Source organism: Bos javanicus, chromosome 11, assembly GCF_032452875.1.
Source record: "Bos javanicus breed banteng chromosome 11, ARS-OSU_banteng_1.0, whole genome shotgun sequence".
Lineage (NCBI taxonomy): Eukaryota > Metazoa > Chordata > Mammalia > Artiodactyla > Bovidae > Bos > Bos javanicus.
This window is the reverse complement of record NC_083878.1, coordinates 97,343,884-97,361,543: the sequence shown is the minus strand read 5'-3', so window position 1 is coordinate 97,361,543 and position 17,660 is coordinate 97,343,884. Positions and strand designations below refer to the sequence as shown.

Sequence of the window (17,660 nt, the reverse complement as noted above, 5' to 3'; positions counted from 1 at the left end):
CAAAGAATAGACCCTGGAAGGATATAAAGCTACTTTTGAGATATCCCATGTTTGCATTAATACTTTTCAATTACACACACTTTACAAAGAATAAATGTAAATACATTTACATACAATAAAATTCATAATAGTGTTTTGCAATTTTGAATTTTTCTTGATAAACGATTGTCATGGTGGGAGGGGGCTCTGCAAATCTTTCTAATATTAAAAAAAAGATCTTGGGAATTCCCTGGTGGTCTGGTGGTTAGGATTCTGCACTTCCACTGGAAGGGTCACAGATTCCATCCCTGGTTGGGGAACTAGGATCTAGTATGCCACATGGCACAGCCGAAAAAAGGAATAAAGTAAAAGTTAAAAAAAAATCCTTCTACTTGAAAAGATTGAGAAGATTTGCCCTGAGATGCTTCTGAAACAGTTTCTAGCAGAACTGCTTAGCACCTTTTAGACAGAACTCCTGTGTGAGTCACAAGCTCACTGCTGCCCTTTCTACTTTCAGATGGTCAGAAGAGCCTCATGCCATGCTCTCTCAGAGTTGATTCACACAAAACAAACTGCCTTTATTGCCTATAACCTGCCCAGGTGTGTAGTCCAGATCCTGTGTTTCCCAACTGCAACATCCTACTGCTATTATTAAGAATACTTAAAGCTCAGAATGCTACAATCATGTTTTGAGTGTTGTAGAAAAGCAACTTTTGGTCCTTAATCAATTGCCGCAAGTTTTAGTATTAGATGAAGCACCAAATAACATGTAACCATCTGTTTTAGACTGCGCCAAAATTCACTGAAAATATGCCCTCTTCTAGAACAAGCTTCTTAGCAGAAGTTAACAACAAAAAAATATTCATCACTTTCCTTCACTACAGGGCTGGTGTATTTAATAAGGAGTCTGGCAATTCAGTTTATTCTGCTTCCAAAGCAAGTTGTCAACTGTTTTAAGTTACTCTACTGACATTCTGGTGTGAGCCAGACACTGACTTTTCTCTACCAGAAATCATTTTTTTGATAAATCTCATTGCCCCCTTCTGCCTGACTCTACTTAAATAAACAGCATCAAATATTACAGCTCAGTACTTTCTCAGATACAAAACCTTTCACTTGGGTTAGGAAAGAGGATCTATACTTACCTTAAAATTCTTAGCTAACAGGCAATTTCAGCATCACTTAGATGACATTCAGTGGGAAGAGGGCCTTTTTATGATCGTTGGGTATGCCTACTTCCTGAGAAAGGTGTCTGACAAAGCAAAAAGTTCATGGTCATATCTGGTGGCTAAAGATTCAACAGTAGATCAGCAATCATTATAAAATTTTTAAAATTCAGCAGTATTTACTGACTGTGGATCAGGACTGTGTCAGCAACGGTCACTCAGAGGCAATTAAGGTATAGTTTCTATTTCTGAGGACCTCACTGTCTAGCAGGGAACATGGGTTTGTGTGAAGAATGGATGGTATACGTAACATTCTAAGATAGTAACAAAGGCTAGAGCAGAGTTACCTTTAAAATGAAAATGGAATCACTAAGACTTGGTGTGAATAATTTTCAGGGGCACTCAGGGAAGGCATCACAGGAGTTATTTTTGCAGAGCCTGGAATAAAGTGTTCCAGGAGGAGGAAAGTTAGGAAGTGGGGACGGAAAAGAGAAGGATGAGTGTTCAAGGCAGGGAAAAGCGTCCGTCGAAGGACAGAGAAAAGTCCGAGGAGAGGAGCCAGGGCCCAAGTGGAGATGGGCAGTTAAGACCAGACCAGCCAGCTACTGTGACAGCAGGAACCTGGATGGCAAGCTAAGGGTTTAAGATCCTCTGAGGGGGATCATGGGAGGTAACAGGACTAGATCTGCTTGGGAGGGGGTAGGGCTTGGAGCAGTTAAGTGAGGAGTTGGGGATGCTGGGAGGGAGTACCTTGCCCCAGAGGCTGATGGGAACAGGGTGAGCTTGCTTGGGGCCCACCAACCTAGAGATAAGCAGGTGCTGCTGGTGCCAAGACCCGGTCTCCTGAAGATAAGACACTAGAGCAGTGGTCAGGGGGCTGAGATAAGCCTGTGGCCTTTGGAACCCCTCTCTAGACAATTTACATTCAAAATTTCACATCCAGGGCACCAGCAGCCAGGGCGGGGTTTCCTCCGGACATGCTGAGCCCGACAGAACACGTGTAGCTTAGTGGAGCCCAGGACTCAGGCTGGCTGGGTTGGAATGCTGGCTCTGTTGTCAGCGTCCTCCTGCTAGATGGTGACGGCATGAGCACCTGCCTTGCACAGTGGGTGTGAGGGTGAAGGGTCAGGCCAAGAAAAGTGCTTAGAATGGTGCAGAACACAGTAGGCCCACGTAAATGTGAACTCTATCAAGGAGCAAGCAATTGGTTGATTGTACTATGTGAAAATAAAGCTGCTCTGATGGCGAGGGTGGTGGTGGGCGGGTCATGCTCCTTTTCCCTGCCCTTTTCTTGGAGTAGGCCCTGATGCGCCTTTCCTACCAGTTTGAAAATCACTGGACTTTCCACCCCTGGGGTTAATTTCTTCATATATTTCCTGAACCTAAGGCATTCAAGCAGGGACCTACTGGTGCCAGGCCTGGAATTGTCCTCAGACGGAGTCTCTATTTCTCCAAAGAGAGCAAAGTGTGTGAACCCAAGCGACATCCAGTGAGTCACCCAGCACCTAAAGGCACTGGAAGGTTAATCTATCCCAGGTCCTTGCCACCCCACACTAGAAGCCTTGCTCAGTGCCCTACAGGTGGTGAGGGTAACTGTGCAAATCTCAGAAGCAGACATCCTTCCTAGCCCATGAACAAGGGCTCAGAGAGGGGTTTCCCTGAGGGAAAAAAAAAATCTCCCCTGCAGACTAGGAAGCTGTCATCCTTTCTTGCTACCCAAGGTGGCCTGGGAGAAAATTCTGCCTCACCAGACTCTTATGAGGAATAAGTGAGCTAATGCAAGTTAGACACTTAGCACACGCTTAAGCCTGTGATGAACCTTCTCCTAGGGCTGTTATTTATAGTCTGCAATCCCAATTCTTCTTACACCTATTAAAGTAGGTATGGTGTTCAGTGGATTGAGTGGGTGTTCAGAGTCCTAAAGATATAGAACTGCATTAAAAAAAAAAAAACTTTCCAAGAAAGATTCTCTGTATCACCACATTGGGAGTAGACAAAAGATACCTCACACATTATGACACACTCTATAAATGAGGTTAAAAATTAATCCTTTCCAGTCTGGTTCAAAGTCACTGCTGTCATTTTAAAGCCTACAATCTCCACTCGGCCAGACCCTGCAGGAATTCCAGCAACCGGTTCAGATTTGGCGTCCGTCCACCATGAGTGGAGCACTGTGCAGCTCAGGAGCTTTCTGAGAACCCTAACAAGTGAGATTTTATCACAGTGTGGCTGACCCCAAATTAACAAGACAGGGGCAGTTCTAGAGGCAGTCTTTCGCTTCTATCCATAAAAGTTAGCTATTACATTAGACAGACCATTATACTCTGGGGAGTAACAAGTATCTTATTAAGTTATAAATACATTTAATGGCTTTAGTCCTGTTTTCTTATTTTGGAATATGAGGAAGAAAAAAAATAGAACTCACAATTTCTAGACTTTAAAAGCCACAATTTTTTAAAAACATCTACTTACCTACAATATTGCTTATTTTTATAGTGCCCACATACTCCCTTGAAAGACAGCTGTGTCTCTCCTGTGATGGCATCAAGCTACTTGCAGTGGGACAAGAAAGTGACAGAAGATTATAAAATCAAATGGTTTGGTTTTGATTCAAACTAGTCAAACCAGTTCAGAAAGACCATGAGACTTTTCTCTCCACCGCTGCTCCTGTTCTGGCTTCTCATTAAGTGGGGGAAAAAATATACCATTTGTGCCTATCTTCATTTACCATTCATTCATTCTTTTCTTAAAGAGAACCCAAGACAGAGATGGGAGGGTATAGAGCCCTTATCTTTCATGTTCTGTGCTGAGAAAGAACAAATTTAAGATCACTTGCCAAACAGTAAATGACTGTTAAATCCAATTCAACAAGCTTACCTCATTTCCTGTCGCTGACCTGCGAACTGGTCCATTGACCGTGGGCAAATCCTAGAGTTGTACACCCTCCAGGACGCCTAGGCGTGGAGATTGTTCTCAAGAAGTGCTCCGGTGGTTTGGTGGGAAGCAGTCCCTGAACTGACTATAAGGAAACCTAAATAAACTGCACAGGTGTTACACGCTCCGTCTGGATAACACCCCTCACATCCCACCCCGCTTCTGTTCACAAATACAAATGAGCCACTTCATCCTTTTCTTTTCCCCTGATAAGAAAAGGGGCCTGCCTCTTCACCCTATGGTCTCTGCCCCCGAAATCTACTTTCTAGGTGGGCTGGACTGGGGGTAACCAGGGGCCTCTGCAGGGTACCCAGTAAGGGCAAGAGTAGGGGTCGGCGGGGTCACCATGCTGCAGGGCCTTAACCGTTTGCCCTTGGTCAGAATGGACAGCCTCGCCTCAAAGAAAAAAAAAAAGGACTAGAAATGGTTCTTTTGGACTTCTTCCCATACAGAGAATGGCTAAGCTAGCTGAGGCAATCTGTAGCTGGCTTCAAAATCAGCAGTGGGGAGGGCGGGGGGAAACCTCACAACAAACAGTGGTAACAGAAGGTTTGTGTGGGAAGATGGTTAAGTTTGGTCTAAAACAAGCAGTGTCTCTGGTAATGAGCTGTTGTTAGGAAATACGTGTGGCCCTCAGTGCCTGCGGCACTTTTAAAGAGCACTGTTGCTGCTTCTTGCGGGTTTTCTTGGGGGTGGGGGTTGGGGAGCAGGGGAGGGGAAAGTGAGGTGAAGCAGAGACCTGACTAAAGAGCAAGGCGGCATTAAAGAGACTGGAAAAAACCACCTTTCGAGTGCTGCAGCCACAAGTCGTGCTTCTGAATCTCAGTTCTGCCGGGGAAGTTGCGGTGCCACCTTTGGTAACAGACTCCCCTCCTGTGAATCACAGCTGGCTCACATGTTGAGGCGAGTGCACCTAAGGCATCACCTGGGGTTCGGGCACGGAACACAGGCATAACTCAGCTGGGAGACGGGCGTTTCATAAGGGACTATTTACAAAGGGTGTGGGCAGGCTCCAGGAACTCCTACGGGGACACTTCAGTCTCTGAGGGCCGGCGAAACCGGAGTCAGGACCGAGCCTCGGCTTGATAGCCCAAGAGGAGGGTGTAGTCCCCAGACGCTGAAGTTGCCTGACAGGAGCTGCGGAGGGAGCCCGCCTGTGGAGCCACGCCTGGCCTGGCGGAAAGGAGCCGTGGATGGCCGGACTTCTCTCCTCCCACCCGCCAGGCTCCTCCCAGCGTGTCTCCTGTAGACCCTGACCAGAAGCCGGGACAGGTCCACAGAGGTGAGCGGCCAAAGCGAAGCCCAGGGTAAGGAGGGGATCTGGAGGAGCCAAGAGAGAATAACCAGGACACCCAAACACCTGACGGGGCTACGGGGCGGGGGGCTAAGCGAGATAATCGTCATAAATGCCTGACAGGGCAAATGATCAACTCACTACCCATCTGAGCAGGCTAGTTGGCATTTACTTATCAAAAGGCCACAATATAACTTTTATTCTCAGGTGGCAAAGGTCAGAATGAAAACAAAGACTTGTGGTCAAATATCCAGAGTGAAAAACAAAACTTTTACAAAGTTGACAGATAACATTTATTAAAACATGTCATACAAAAGGGCATGGTCTCTTCTATAAGAAGAAAATATTAAACAGTAACATTCAATTAAGTAAAACCATGCTGTACACTGAAGACAGCAGTATATAAAGACAAAACTATTCAACTTTTGCAACACAGGCATAACATTTCACAAAATATCAATAAGATATGCACCTAATGATACTCTGTTTATTGTCAAATGGTTTTGTGGTCTAAGAGTCACCTGACTTGCATAAATAATTTTCTAGAAGAAACACTGGGAACCTCATAAAAGGAAAGAAGGCAGCAGCAATTGACATTATGACACAGGCTTCAAGCAAAACTAAAAAAAAAAAATCACATTTGCAAAATGTGTTCCAGCATCTTCCCATTGGGCACTATCAGTAGAAATCTGAAATAAGAAACATGTACCTTCGAATACATAAGTTAGCAAAGACAAAAACCCAAACAAACACCCTGGTTTCACTGAACAAAGTGAGTCACAGAAAAGCAACCTAAATCACAAAATTAGTGTGGCACAGAAGGGCTGAAGGGGTGGGGGTCTATGTTGCTTGGTGTTCAGCATTCCTAAATTATCCAGAGACCTTATGAAAGCAAACTCCTGAAGTTGGTGTGATGGCATCCTCTCTACCCTCCCCTGCCCTCCCGCCCCGGGGCGGGGGGCGCAGCAAACCCCCCTTCCCAGGGAAAGCCAGCATTGCTGCTTCTGCTCAGCCCCAACTTCATGTCCACAGCAGCCTCAGGAGGAGGTGTGTGCCTCCGTAGGAAGATGCCACTGAGACTAAGCAGCTTTCCCAGTCAGTCAGAAGTCAGCTTAGGGTCAGTTCAGTTCAGCAAATGCCCACTACAGCGGAGGAGACCCTTTCGGGCAGACTCTTTGAGACCAGCGGCCAAAAGAAGGGACTGGGGGGTAACCTTCAACAGCTGAGAAAAGGTTATGGCAGTCTGTTCTCAACTGGTCAGACCTACTTTACCAGGTGGATTATTGTAATGTGTGGATCTAAAATGAAAGGCATAGCATCAGTACGAATATTAAAGACCACTGGTGGTGCCTTCAAGCCCTTTCCCATTGGGACTGGAGAGAAACCACAGTAAAGACTCAAAGTAAGGGACAAACACCTTGGCTGCGGGCCACTGACAAGATCCCTGAAAGACTGTTTGGAAACGTTACCCACTGCTCTCCAAACTCAACGGGAAGGAGAAAGATTTTCTAAAGCTGTACTGAGGGTAAAGACAGAGACTATCTGTCCAACCCAGGGTGGGCAGGAGGAAAAAAAAAAAAAAAAGTAGTAATACAGTATGATCTCTTAAGCCTAAAAGCAAAGTTTATAAAGATTCACTTTCAATATCCAAACTAAGGCAACCCCCTTGCCCCGCCTCTCTGGACATGGCCAGCATTTCAGATGCCCAATCATCTCACAGGGTCTGGTTGACTGATCAGCAACTCTAACTTTTATAAAAACCCCACTACCATAAAAAGCTTCAAACAGCAGGTGTGAGGAACTTACATTTATATTCTACATTTAGTAGCAGGTGTACACATAAGGATTTCAATAGAAGATCTGCTTCTCTTCATAACACATGAAGTCCCAGCACAACTGAGAGCTTCTAAAACTACCACCAGAGAGCTGCCCCCTAGTCCTGTCCTCCTCCTCCTCATTACTCACGACGACTGCCGTGCTGATCTCAACATAACTGAAGGACCATGAGATTGTTCCAGAATATTTTTATTTTACCTCTCAAGATTCTTCTTCCCAAGTGTTCCAACACTCATTTGAGTACAATCTTTAATAGAAACCAGCACATCAAACCTTCCAAACAGGCAGAAATGGTCTGCTGATACTATGAGAGAGGGTGACTGGCTTTTGGACGAACAAAATGGCTTCACTGCCTTAGTACTGAAATCAGTAGAAGGAATACAACAATTTTTCCTCACATACAATGGCTGGGATCATACCTAAAACCCAATGCTTCTAACATGAGAAAGAGAAGCAGCATCTGAGCTTGGCTATAAGTCACCTCTACATTCTCTGTCCGGTACACAGAGAAATGACTGTTAACTGGTGAAGTTTCAACACTAAGAGAAGAGGGTATTAACATGGCAAACAACCAAGAGGTAATATCTAGTTTCTAGGTTAAAAAAATCAATATATATTTATAATAAAGTTTTAAATACAAAGTGCTTTTTATATATTGAGAATGATACAGTGTTAATGAATAGATCCCTGTTTTGTAACCTCGATTACAAGCGTTAACTGGTAAGTAAATCTTTCCCCTTTCCATACAACTAAATGCCTTGATGGTAGGAGTTTGAGGATCAGAGGCCATTGCCAGGAAAGTCACTCATTTCAGAGCAAAGCCCAACTTTTAAAACAAAAACTTCATTCCAAATCCAAGAAAAGTTATTTTTGTTTTCAGGAAAAAAAAAGTTTCCACTAAGAAATAATAAACTACTAAGTTTATGGAAAAGTTAACATAACAGTAGCACCCTGTCCCAACCCTGGTGACAGCTTCAGGTATGTTACAGTTTAAAACATCCTGAACAAGCTTCTTTTTTAATCCCAAACTTCTGACTGATCCTCAGAAAAGGTCTCAGAATAGCTAATTTTCTTGGGTTTTTTTTTTGGTAGGTATAGCTATACGGACTTGTAAATTTATGCAGCTTTATCTATTAAATGAGAACAGGAATTTGCAGACAACCTCCTAAAATTAGGACTCTTTCTTTCCCTCTTTTAAAACACATTCCAGCACTCCTAAAGCGCTGGGAGGACCAGCTCAACGTACCCCTCTGTGAGTATCTCTACCAGTGTATTTTCAAAACTCCCCTTTTCTTGAGCAATTGGTTCCCCTCATCCCCATAACCTGACACTCAAAATTCTGCTACTTGGCGGCTCTCATTCTGACAGTTGGAGTGTCACTGTAGCACTCTATAGGCTCCTGAAGTTCACAGGTAACTCTCAGCTGTGGCTTCCAGCTCCTTCCCAGTAACTGGTCATTGACTGACCACTTCAGGAAGCACCATAATCTAAGACAGAGTGAATGGGCTGGAGCAGCCAATGGTACCGTGGTCAGAGTCAAGGCAGGCTAGAAGTCTACTAGCCACAGCAGATTCCACCGTGTGGATGCTACAATTAAACAAACAGGATTTGGGACAGCAAACCAGTTAGAAATACCTATCTCTGGCACCCTAGAGAATTACAATTAGAAACAACTGTTCAAACTAAATGTTAGTACTAAAATATAAAACTCTGACTTATCAAGAGTCTGAAAATCGTTGTGACAGTGGCATCTTACAGAAATTGGAGCTGGTACCATGAGTTACTTTTTTTTTTTTTACTTAGAATGTCACCCTCTTAATAATCTCCATAGTTTTGGTTAGAATACTCTTTAGAAAGAACAAAACCAGATAAAAGAGCTCTGTTAATCAACTTAGTATCCTAGAAATCACATTGTTTGTAGCTATTAGATAAGGAGCATTTCATTCAGTGAAGCAGCTACCAAAACAAACCCACATTACCTAAGTATCTATAGTAAGAGCAAAATAAAATTCCAATATGACCTTGTAATAATGACTGATCAAACACCGCTGCCACCTGAAACGGAACTGGGGGGTTGGAGTCCAATTCCAAGTGCAGGCGTCTCTACCCTCTAGTCCACCAGCTTCACTCAAGAGGCCTGAAGGTTCACCTTGCCAGGTGTGAGGTGGGTGCACTTATCCCCTTTAGCCACTCCAGGCCAGGAACATACAAATTTGAAGAATTAGATTTTTTAATTGGCCTACTTAGAACTGGTCTTGCAGAAATATCTTCCTTTTTTTTAAGCTTCTCTCATAATAGCAAGTAGCACGCATCATCTGTGCCCAGATTTGCATAATTACCACAGTTTATTTTTGTGCCTGCCACTCAAGTCGTATTCTGCTCAGCCTTTGCAGCTTCGTAGGACTTGGTACAAGCCTCAGTCATATTCTGCTCAGCCTTTGCAGCTTCGTAGGACTTGGTACAAGCCTCAGTCGTATTCTGCTCAGCCTTTGCAGCTTCGTAGGACTTGGTACAAGAAGTCACATGCCTGTGGAAACTGTCCCTCCACATGAATCTCTTTGCACAGATATTACACTCATATGGCTTTATGCCTGTGTGAATTTTCATGTGACCCACGAGATGATGCTTCATTTTGAATTTCTTACCGCAGACCCCACAGCCGTAAGGCCGGAGCCCGAGGTGCATGCTCATGTGTCGATCTCTCTGACTCTTGTGAGTGAAACTCTTGCCGCACTGACAAAGATACAGCTTGTCAGTGGCTGAGAATCCTAGGTGGGAAGCTTCCTCTTTAATCCCTGTTACCATCTCAATATTCTCACTGTAGCCTGATGCTAGGGCAGCCTCCTGTTTGTGCCAAATGAGATTCCCATCTGACCGCTCTCCAGAAAACTCTTCCATGGAGGAGCCATAGAAATCCACCTGCTCGTCATAATTGCTTTCATCAGCCTGTTCGTCAAACTCTGCTTCCACTTTTTTTTCCCCAATGTGAAAGTCTTCCTCTACCCCCGAGGGCTGGACTGAGTACTCTGTCTGCACGGTGTTGATGGACTCTGTGACCTGGTGCTCATCATAGGGTGCGTGCACATCCATGCCCTCGCACGCCTGCTCAAAGCGCTCGGGCTTCACATGGATCCAGCGTTTGTGAGCCATTATGCTGGGCTTGCTGTACATGGGCCGGGTGTAGTGGAACTCGGCACTGTCGCTGGCCCCCTCCTCCCCGTCCTGGCTCGCCATCTCCGTGCTCAGCCGGTCATGCTCTGTGGATGAGTTACTGGGAAGGTATTCGTGCTCAGTGAGCTGAGATGACAGCTCGTCTTTGGTGCTCTCTTCTTCGTTCTCTCCATCCCTCAGTTCCTGGGCTTTGGGGAAATCCGTGTGGCCTCCGGAGCCCAGCTCAAAGCTCTCTACCAGGCCATTGTAATTGCTGCTGCTTGGAGACTGGTGGTCACTGCCATGATTTAGCTTCTGACAAAGGACTGTAGGGTTTCCTTCTAAAACCTCAGTGCATTTGTCGACCACATGCCACATCTGGAGGAAGCTTGCTGCTGTTAAGTAACTGACAATTTCTGGAGCAGGCATTACTAGACGCCCCGTATAACTCGACAGGAGAATGTTCTCAAACACTCTGGGATTCATCACATCAGGCAAAACAATCCTCCTGCTGTTTTTCAGGAGTACCTGGTCACAAAAGTAGGGGGAACTGGCAGCAAGAACAGCTTTGTGTGCTCGGAAAATGTGGCCTTGGACAACAATGGACACATCACATAATTGTCCCTGCTGGCGCTGCTGGTTCAGTTTTTGCAGAATGGTGCTGGAAAAATCAGGAAATTCTACTCGAAAAGAGTTTGTTCCAGGCTCCATTTCATCACAAATCTTGTTGGTGCTAAAAGAGAAAGAAAAATTAGTACTAATTCCAGCCCAAAGAGAAACTTACAGATCACTAAGAAAACCAAGGTTCCATAGTTTCAAAAAACGTCCTGGCCTGTGGGGACAGTGGGTGGGGCCTTCATCCCCCAGCGCAAGGCTTGCAGGTGTTGAGTGTGCCAAAAGCAAGAGCCTCCCACCATTATTTATGGTATTAACTCTTGACACTGCCTGTGTCTGTGAGAAAACAGAATCCAGAGATATTTGTAAACCATATAAATCCCAAGTAAAACAAAATAAATATTTCTAGTCAGAACAAATACAATACCTTTTCCTGACAGAATTTTTAAGAGGCCTCAAATTCAATCCACACGAGGAAGAACTGTGGAAAGAAGGGGAGTTAGTTGCTTAGTCGTCTCCGACTCTGCAATCCCATGGACTGTAGCCCACCAGGCTCCTCTGTCCATGGGATTTCCCAGGCAAGAATACTGGAGTGGGTTGCCATTTCCTTCTCCAGGGGATCTTCCCAACCCAGGGATCAAACCTGGGTCTCCTGCATTGCTGGCAGATTCTTAAAGCAGAGGTAAAGTCCCTTAGGCAGACGTGATCTCGGTAACTGCAAGGAACTGAAAGAAGACCATTGTGCTAGAATCCAGGGAGGGGATAAGGGGCCAAAGAGCTGTGATCAGTTCAGTCAGGTCTTTGGTTCTGTAGCACCACAGGGGCTAACTCACTGAGGTCCCAAACAACATGGGTTGCTCTAGCTGCTGTCAGAATTCTAGTCCTTTAAGAGCTTCTGATAATGTGAAACAGAACAAAATGGCAAGGCAAGGTATTCTTTCTCACTGGTAATCTCCAAATTGTTTTAAAAGCTATCAAACAAAGAGTACAGTAAACACTGTCCCTGTCACTGAGTGAACTCAATCTGAAAATAGTTATAACAAAGAAGGGATTGCTTGTCGCATTACCGTAAATATATTTTGTGGGGTGAGTCAAGCATTACAGACAATTCACAAGAGTGATCAATGAGATGAACTCTGCTAGAGATGCTGCTCAGCCTCTGCAATTCCAGAGAAAATTAAAACAAACCAGAACACCCAACAGATTTATCTGTTTAATTTGTATTTATTTAGCTGCACCAGGTCTCAGTTGCAGCAGGCAGGCTCTCCAGATGCAGGCTGCACACTCTCAGCTGCAGCATGTGGGATCTAGTTCCCTCACCAGGGATCAAATTCAGGCCCTCCTCACTGGAAGCCTGGAGTCTTAGCCACTGGACCACCAGGAAGTCCCTCAACAGATTTATTGATGCTATTTGTCACTTGAGTCTGATACCATATCTAAACATTGCTAAACAGCAGATTTTCTAAGTACCAGAAAAAGGAAGCAGATAACCCAACAAAGGTTGAAAGTTACATTTCAGAGACAGGGAGAGATACCAAGAGAAGAAACTTCCAAAGTTTTTTGAGTAGTTACTATATACCAGGGACTATACAGCTGGAATTCCAATACTTCGGCCCCCTGATGAGAAGAACTGAATTCACTGGAAAAGACCCTGATGCTGTGAAAGATTTAAGATGAGAGGAAAAGGGGACGACAGAAGATGAGATGGTTGGATGGCATCACCAACTCGATGGACATGAGTTTGAGCATGTCTGGGAGTTGGTGATGGACAGGGAGGCCTGGCATGCTGCAGTCCATGGGGCTGCAGAGTCGGACACGACTGAGTGACTGAACTGAACTGAGGGACTATACACCTTCTCATCTAATCTACAAATGTTCAGTTCAGTTCAGTTCAGTCGCTCAGTCGTGTCCAACTCTTTGCGACCCCATGAATCGCAGCACGCCAGGCAAATGTAGAGGGCTGTTATCTTAAGTTCACTATTTCAAGTAAATTTCCTAAGGCTAAAATTAAAGCTAATTTTTATTATGTTGGGATTTGAAATCTAGGTTTCTACGACTCCAAAGCCTATGCTGTTTTTCCTATCACATCACTGCATCTTCTAAGGAGATGTGAAAATACCAGATTAGTCATGACTAATTTTAAGAGGTAAGGCAGTGTTTTTAGAATTGAGCATTAATTTATTATTTAGAGCTCTCAGAACATTTCATAGTGGCTTCCCAGGTGGCACAGCGGTAAAAAAAAAAAAAATCCACCTGCCAATGCAGGAGACATGTGTTTGATCCCTGGGTCAGGAAGACCCCCTGGAGAGGGAAACGGCAATCCACTCCACTATTTTTGCCTGAGAAGTCCCACGGACAGAGGACCCTGGTGTGCTACCGTCTGTGGGGTCGTAAAGAGCCACAACTGAGCAACTGAGCACACACAGAACATTTCATAATGATAAAAAAACAACAAAAAGACCAGAAAATTAACTATTTAGCTATTTATAATTTCAAAAGGAACAGTTACCTACATAAATGCATACAGACTACAGGTATGTAAACTCTCATCACCACAGAATTTTGGTTTTAGCTATTTGGAAAAAAATCGGGAGGGCATAAAACACAAAAAGCTGTTAAAGAAAAAAATCTCTCCACCATTTATTCCTAGTTCCCCTCCCCCACAAAAGAAACCAAGATTTACAAACTCCTGTATATATTTCTAGAAACTTCTCTGTGCATGTATCAGAATAAATGATCTATATTCTTTAAAAATTCCAACCCAAATGGGCTCATTATCTACATTCTACTCTGTCCTAGCTCTGTCACTCAACGTATCTGGCAGAGTATCTGACACCCTAAAAACTGATTATGTCCTCCAAATGCACGCTGACGCCCTCCCCCAGTGTGATTGTGTTTGCTCTGGGGGATGATTAGGCCGAGCCCTCCTGAATGGGATTAGTGCCCTTATGAAAAGACAACAGAGAATTCCCTTGTCCCTTTTGGCTATATGAAGAGACAGTGAAAAGTTGGCTGTCTATGAATTAGTGAGTAGGCCCTCACCAGAAGCCAAACCTGCTGGCACCTTGAGCCTGGTCTTCTCAGCCTCCAGAACTCCCAGTCTATGGCACTTTGTTAGAGTAGGCTGAATGGACTAAGACACCATAATAGCATAAGAAGAGGGAATTCATTATGTCTGGGTTTCCCTGATGGCACAGGCAGTAAATAATCTGCCTGTAATGCAGGAGACCCAGTTCAATCCCTGAGCTGGGAAGATCCCTTGGAGAAGGGAATGACTACCCACTCTAGTATTCTTGCCTGGAGAATTCCATGGACAGAGGAGCCTGGCTGGCTACAGTCTGTGGGGTCACAGAGAGTGGGACATAGCTAAGCGACTAACACTTTCATTCTATTTAATGGCTATATAGTTTTTTCCTATATGGACTTAACGATAATTTAATTGGCTCTCTTCTTATGGAATTTCAATTGTTGGGGTTTTTGAAATTATGACTATCTTGGTTTATCTTTGTAAATATCTATAGGGTAATCTCTACCAGTAGAATTCCCGGGTCAATAAAACTAATTTCCAGAAAGGTTGCACCAAGTCATATTCTTACCAACAATAAATGACAGTGTCTATTTCTCAACTTGATCAAACAACACAAAAAGTTTGCAAATTTCTCAAGTGAATAATCCATGAGTCATTGTTCCGATCAACATTCAATTAATTATGAACGAGACTGATATTCTACTTACATTTACTGGTCATTTGTTTTTCCTATATATTATCAGTCATACTCTGTGTTCAAATAAATTAAGCAATTCATCTCATTGATTTGTAATTTTTGTAAATTCAGGACATTAACTTTTCAAATTTGTGCAAATTATCCAATCTTGTTTTTATAGCTCCAGGGTTTTGTGTTAGACACACAAAGGCATTCCTGACTGCAAGGTTATTTTTAAAAAGTAAAAAGAATTATTTAGACTTTATTCCTGGCACCATTTTTCTTTTAAAGGCATTTAAGTCTTTAATACATAAAGAATTTATTTTGGCATAAGGAGAGGATTAGGATCCAGTTTTTCCTTTTCCCTCCAAAATGGCAAGCCTATTTTTCCTACACTACTTACTGAATAACTCATCTTTTCCTCAAGATTTAAAATATTTGCTGTGAAATTTTATGTGACTGAGATAAGACTTAAAAACAGTTCTACAAAAAAGATGCCATAAGTGATGTTAGAGAAAATGGAGTAGGAAGCTCTAGGTGTCAGTCCCTCCACCAAAACAATCAGTAAACTGTTAAGATGATCAAAATCAACCATTTCAGAACTCTGGAATCTGATCAGACACTTAACAGCAACCACAGCAATGCCTGATCAAAGAAGAGGCTGTTAAACCTTGTTAAGAGAGTGAGTGTCCATGCTTTGTCGCTTCAGCTGTGTCCAACTTTGCGGTCCCATGTATATAGTCCACCAGGCTCCTCTGTCCATGGAATTTTCCAGGCAAGAATACTGGAGCAAGTTGCCATTTCCTCCTGCCACAATCTGTAAGACAGTGGCCCAGTTTCCAAGAGTGCCTAGCTGATGCCAGGGTAGAAGAACGGTGTTCTTCAAAAATTGGGGTTTTTGCATCTTGGCCAGTCTGGCGGATCCATGCAGCTTTGTCTCGGGCTGCGTGGTTTCCCCAGTAGCATCCATCATAAGATTTTAAAATACACACACCTTTCCCGCTATTTCCTGGGCCCAAACACTTAAGGAAATCTCTGTCAGGACACAGCCTACCACATAGCTAAAGCAACAGAAACTTCAGGGACTATATGCAACAAGGAGTACAGACTTTGCAAAACAGTTTGGAAAAAACCACCATATAGACCCCAGCAGCCATCAACAAGAAATAAACAAAAAAATCCCCTAGGAAGGGAAGAATCTGATTTCAAGAGCTATCCCATTAGAATACTAAAAATATCCAGTTCTGAACCAAAAATTACACAGAAATACACAAAATACACACAAAAAAAGGAAAAAAAGGTACATTCACAGGGGAAAAAAAATTAGAAACTATCCTTGAGGAATACCAGACATTGTTAAGAGCTAGTTAGATCTGTTAAAGTCAACTGCTGTGGACCTGCTCAAACTGTTAAAGAAAACTATGGACAAAGGGTTCAAGAAAATCAGGAGAACAATGTCAATAAAGAGATCGAAATTGTAAAAAGCAATCAAATAGAAATTCTGGAGCTGGAAATTTTAATAGCTGCATTACGGGCTAAATTGCATCCTTCCAATTCCCCGATGTTAAAGCCCTAGCCCTCAGTACTCCAGAATGTGACTATATTTGGATTTAGGGCCTTTAAAAAGGTAAAGTTAAAAGGAGGCTGTTTGGGTGGGACCTAATCCAAGATGACTAGTGTTCTTAAAAGAAATGAAATTTGGACAGAGACATCAGGCATGTGTGCAATGTGAACACACAATGAAAAGGGGGCACTTGCAAGCCAAAGAGAAGGGCCTCAGGAGAAACCAAATCTGCCAGCATTTTGCTCTCAGACTTCAAGCCTCTGACACTGTGAAAAAAATAACTTCTCATTGCTTAAGCCACCTGGCCTGTGGTATTTTATTATGGCAGACCAAGGAAACAGATACAAGTTAAAATTAAAAATTCATAAGAGGAGTTCAATGGCAGATTTAAGCAGGCAAAAGGAAAAAACTTCATCAAACTCAAATGTAAAGCAATTGAAATATCCAGTCTGAGGAGTATTAGGAACAAAGAAAAAGAAACACAATCTGCGGTACTATGGAAAACCAAATATACCAACATGCAAATCAGTCTCAGAAGCAGAAAAAAGAATAGAAATGATATATTTTCCTGAATTTGATAAGACATAAACGGTACACATCCAAGAAGTTTAACAAACTCCAAGTAGATAAAGAGATCCACATAAGATACATTGTAAGTCAAATAGTGGGGTTGGAAAAAAAATTTGTGCACAATGTGAGAGCTGCAAGTTAAGTTTTATTTGGGGCAAAATGAGGACTGCGCCCTGGAAACAGTGTTTCAGATAACTCTGAGAAACTGCTCTGAGGAGGCAAGAGAGGGAGGACATATAGGAAGGTTTCCAACAAAGGAAAGGTATTTGGGAAAGTCAAAAGAGTATTGATAATTAAAGAAAACCAAATATGTCAGGCTAAGGAATTTCGCATTTTTCTATGTGTGGGAAGACAAAAGAGTCTGGGCTCACTGAAATCATTCCTCTGATATGCGTGCCATCTATCTGGGGCCAGTATCCTGCATTTTCACATCCTGAGTTCCCTCACTGCTCACCAGTTCACCATACTGGTGGCTGAAACTGCTGTTAACTATGACGTCCTTGTTTACTGATATGGCGGGAAATATTCCATTTCTCAGTGGAAAGTAAGAGACAATGGAGAATCGTGAAAGCAGCAAGAAACAAGCCACTCATCACCTAAAAGGGATCCTCGGTAAGACTTGGACTTCCCTGGTATCTCAGACAGTAAAGAATATGCATGCAACGCAGGAGACCCGGGTTCCAACCCCTGGGTCAGGAAGATCCCCTGGAGAAGGGAATGGCAATACTACAGTATTCTTGCCTTGGAGAACTGAATAGACAGAGGAACCTGGCAGGCTACACCCTATGGGGTCACAGAGTCAGACACACAACTGAGTGACTAACACTTTTACTTTCAGTAAGACTAAC

At 43.4% G+C, this 17,660-nt stretch overlaps 1 protein-coding gene across 4 annotated transcripts in view; it reads right to left on the bottom strand.

Annotated features, from left to right (window-relative positions):
• Positions 1 to 5,642: 5,642 nt before the first annotated feature.
• ZBTB43 (zinc finger and BTB domain containing 43) overlaps positions 5,643 to 17,660 on the bottom strand; it is a 28,971-nt gene continuing 16,953 nt past the window's right edge. For 2 of the 4 annotated variants that reach the window (XM_061433533.1, XM_061433535.1), the window contains exons 2-3: positions 11,402 to 11,455; positions 5,643 to 11,092 (exon numbers count right to left, since the gene is read on the bottom strand). In XM_061433533.1, the coding sequence (XP_061289517.1) occupies positions 9,574 to 11,070 (1,497 nt within the window). In that variant the 5' untranslated portion in view covers positions 11,071 to 11,092; positions 11,402 to 11,455 and the 3' untranslated portion in view covers positions 5,643 to 9,573. The remainder of the gene's footprint in view (positions 11,093 to 11,401; positions 11,456 to 17,660) is intronic. The other 2 variants (XM_061433532.1, XM_061433534.1) reach the window with 1 other exon arrangement.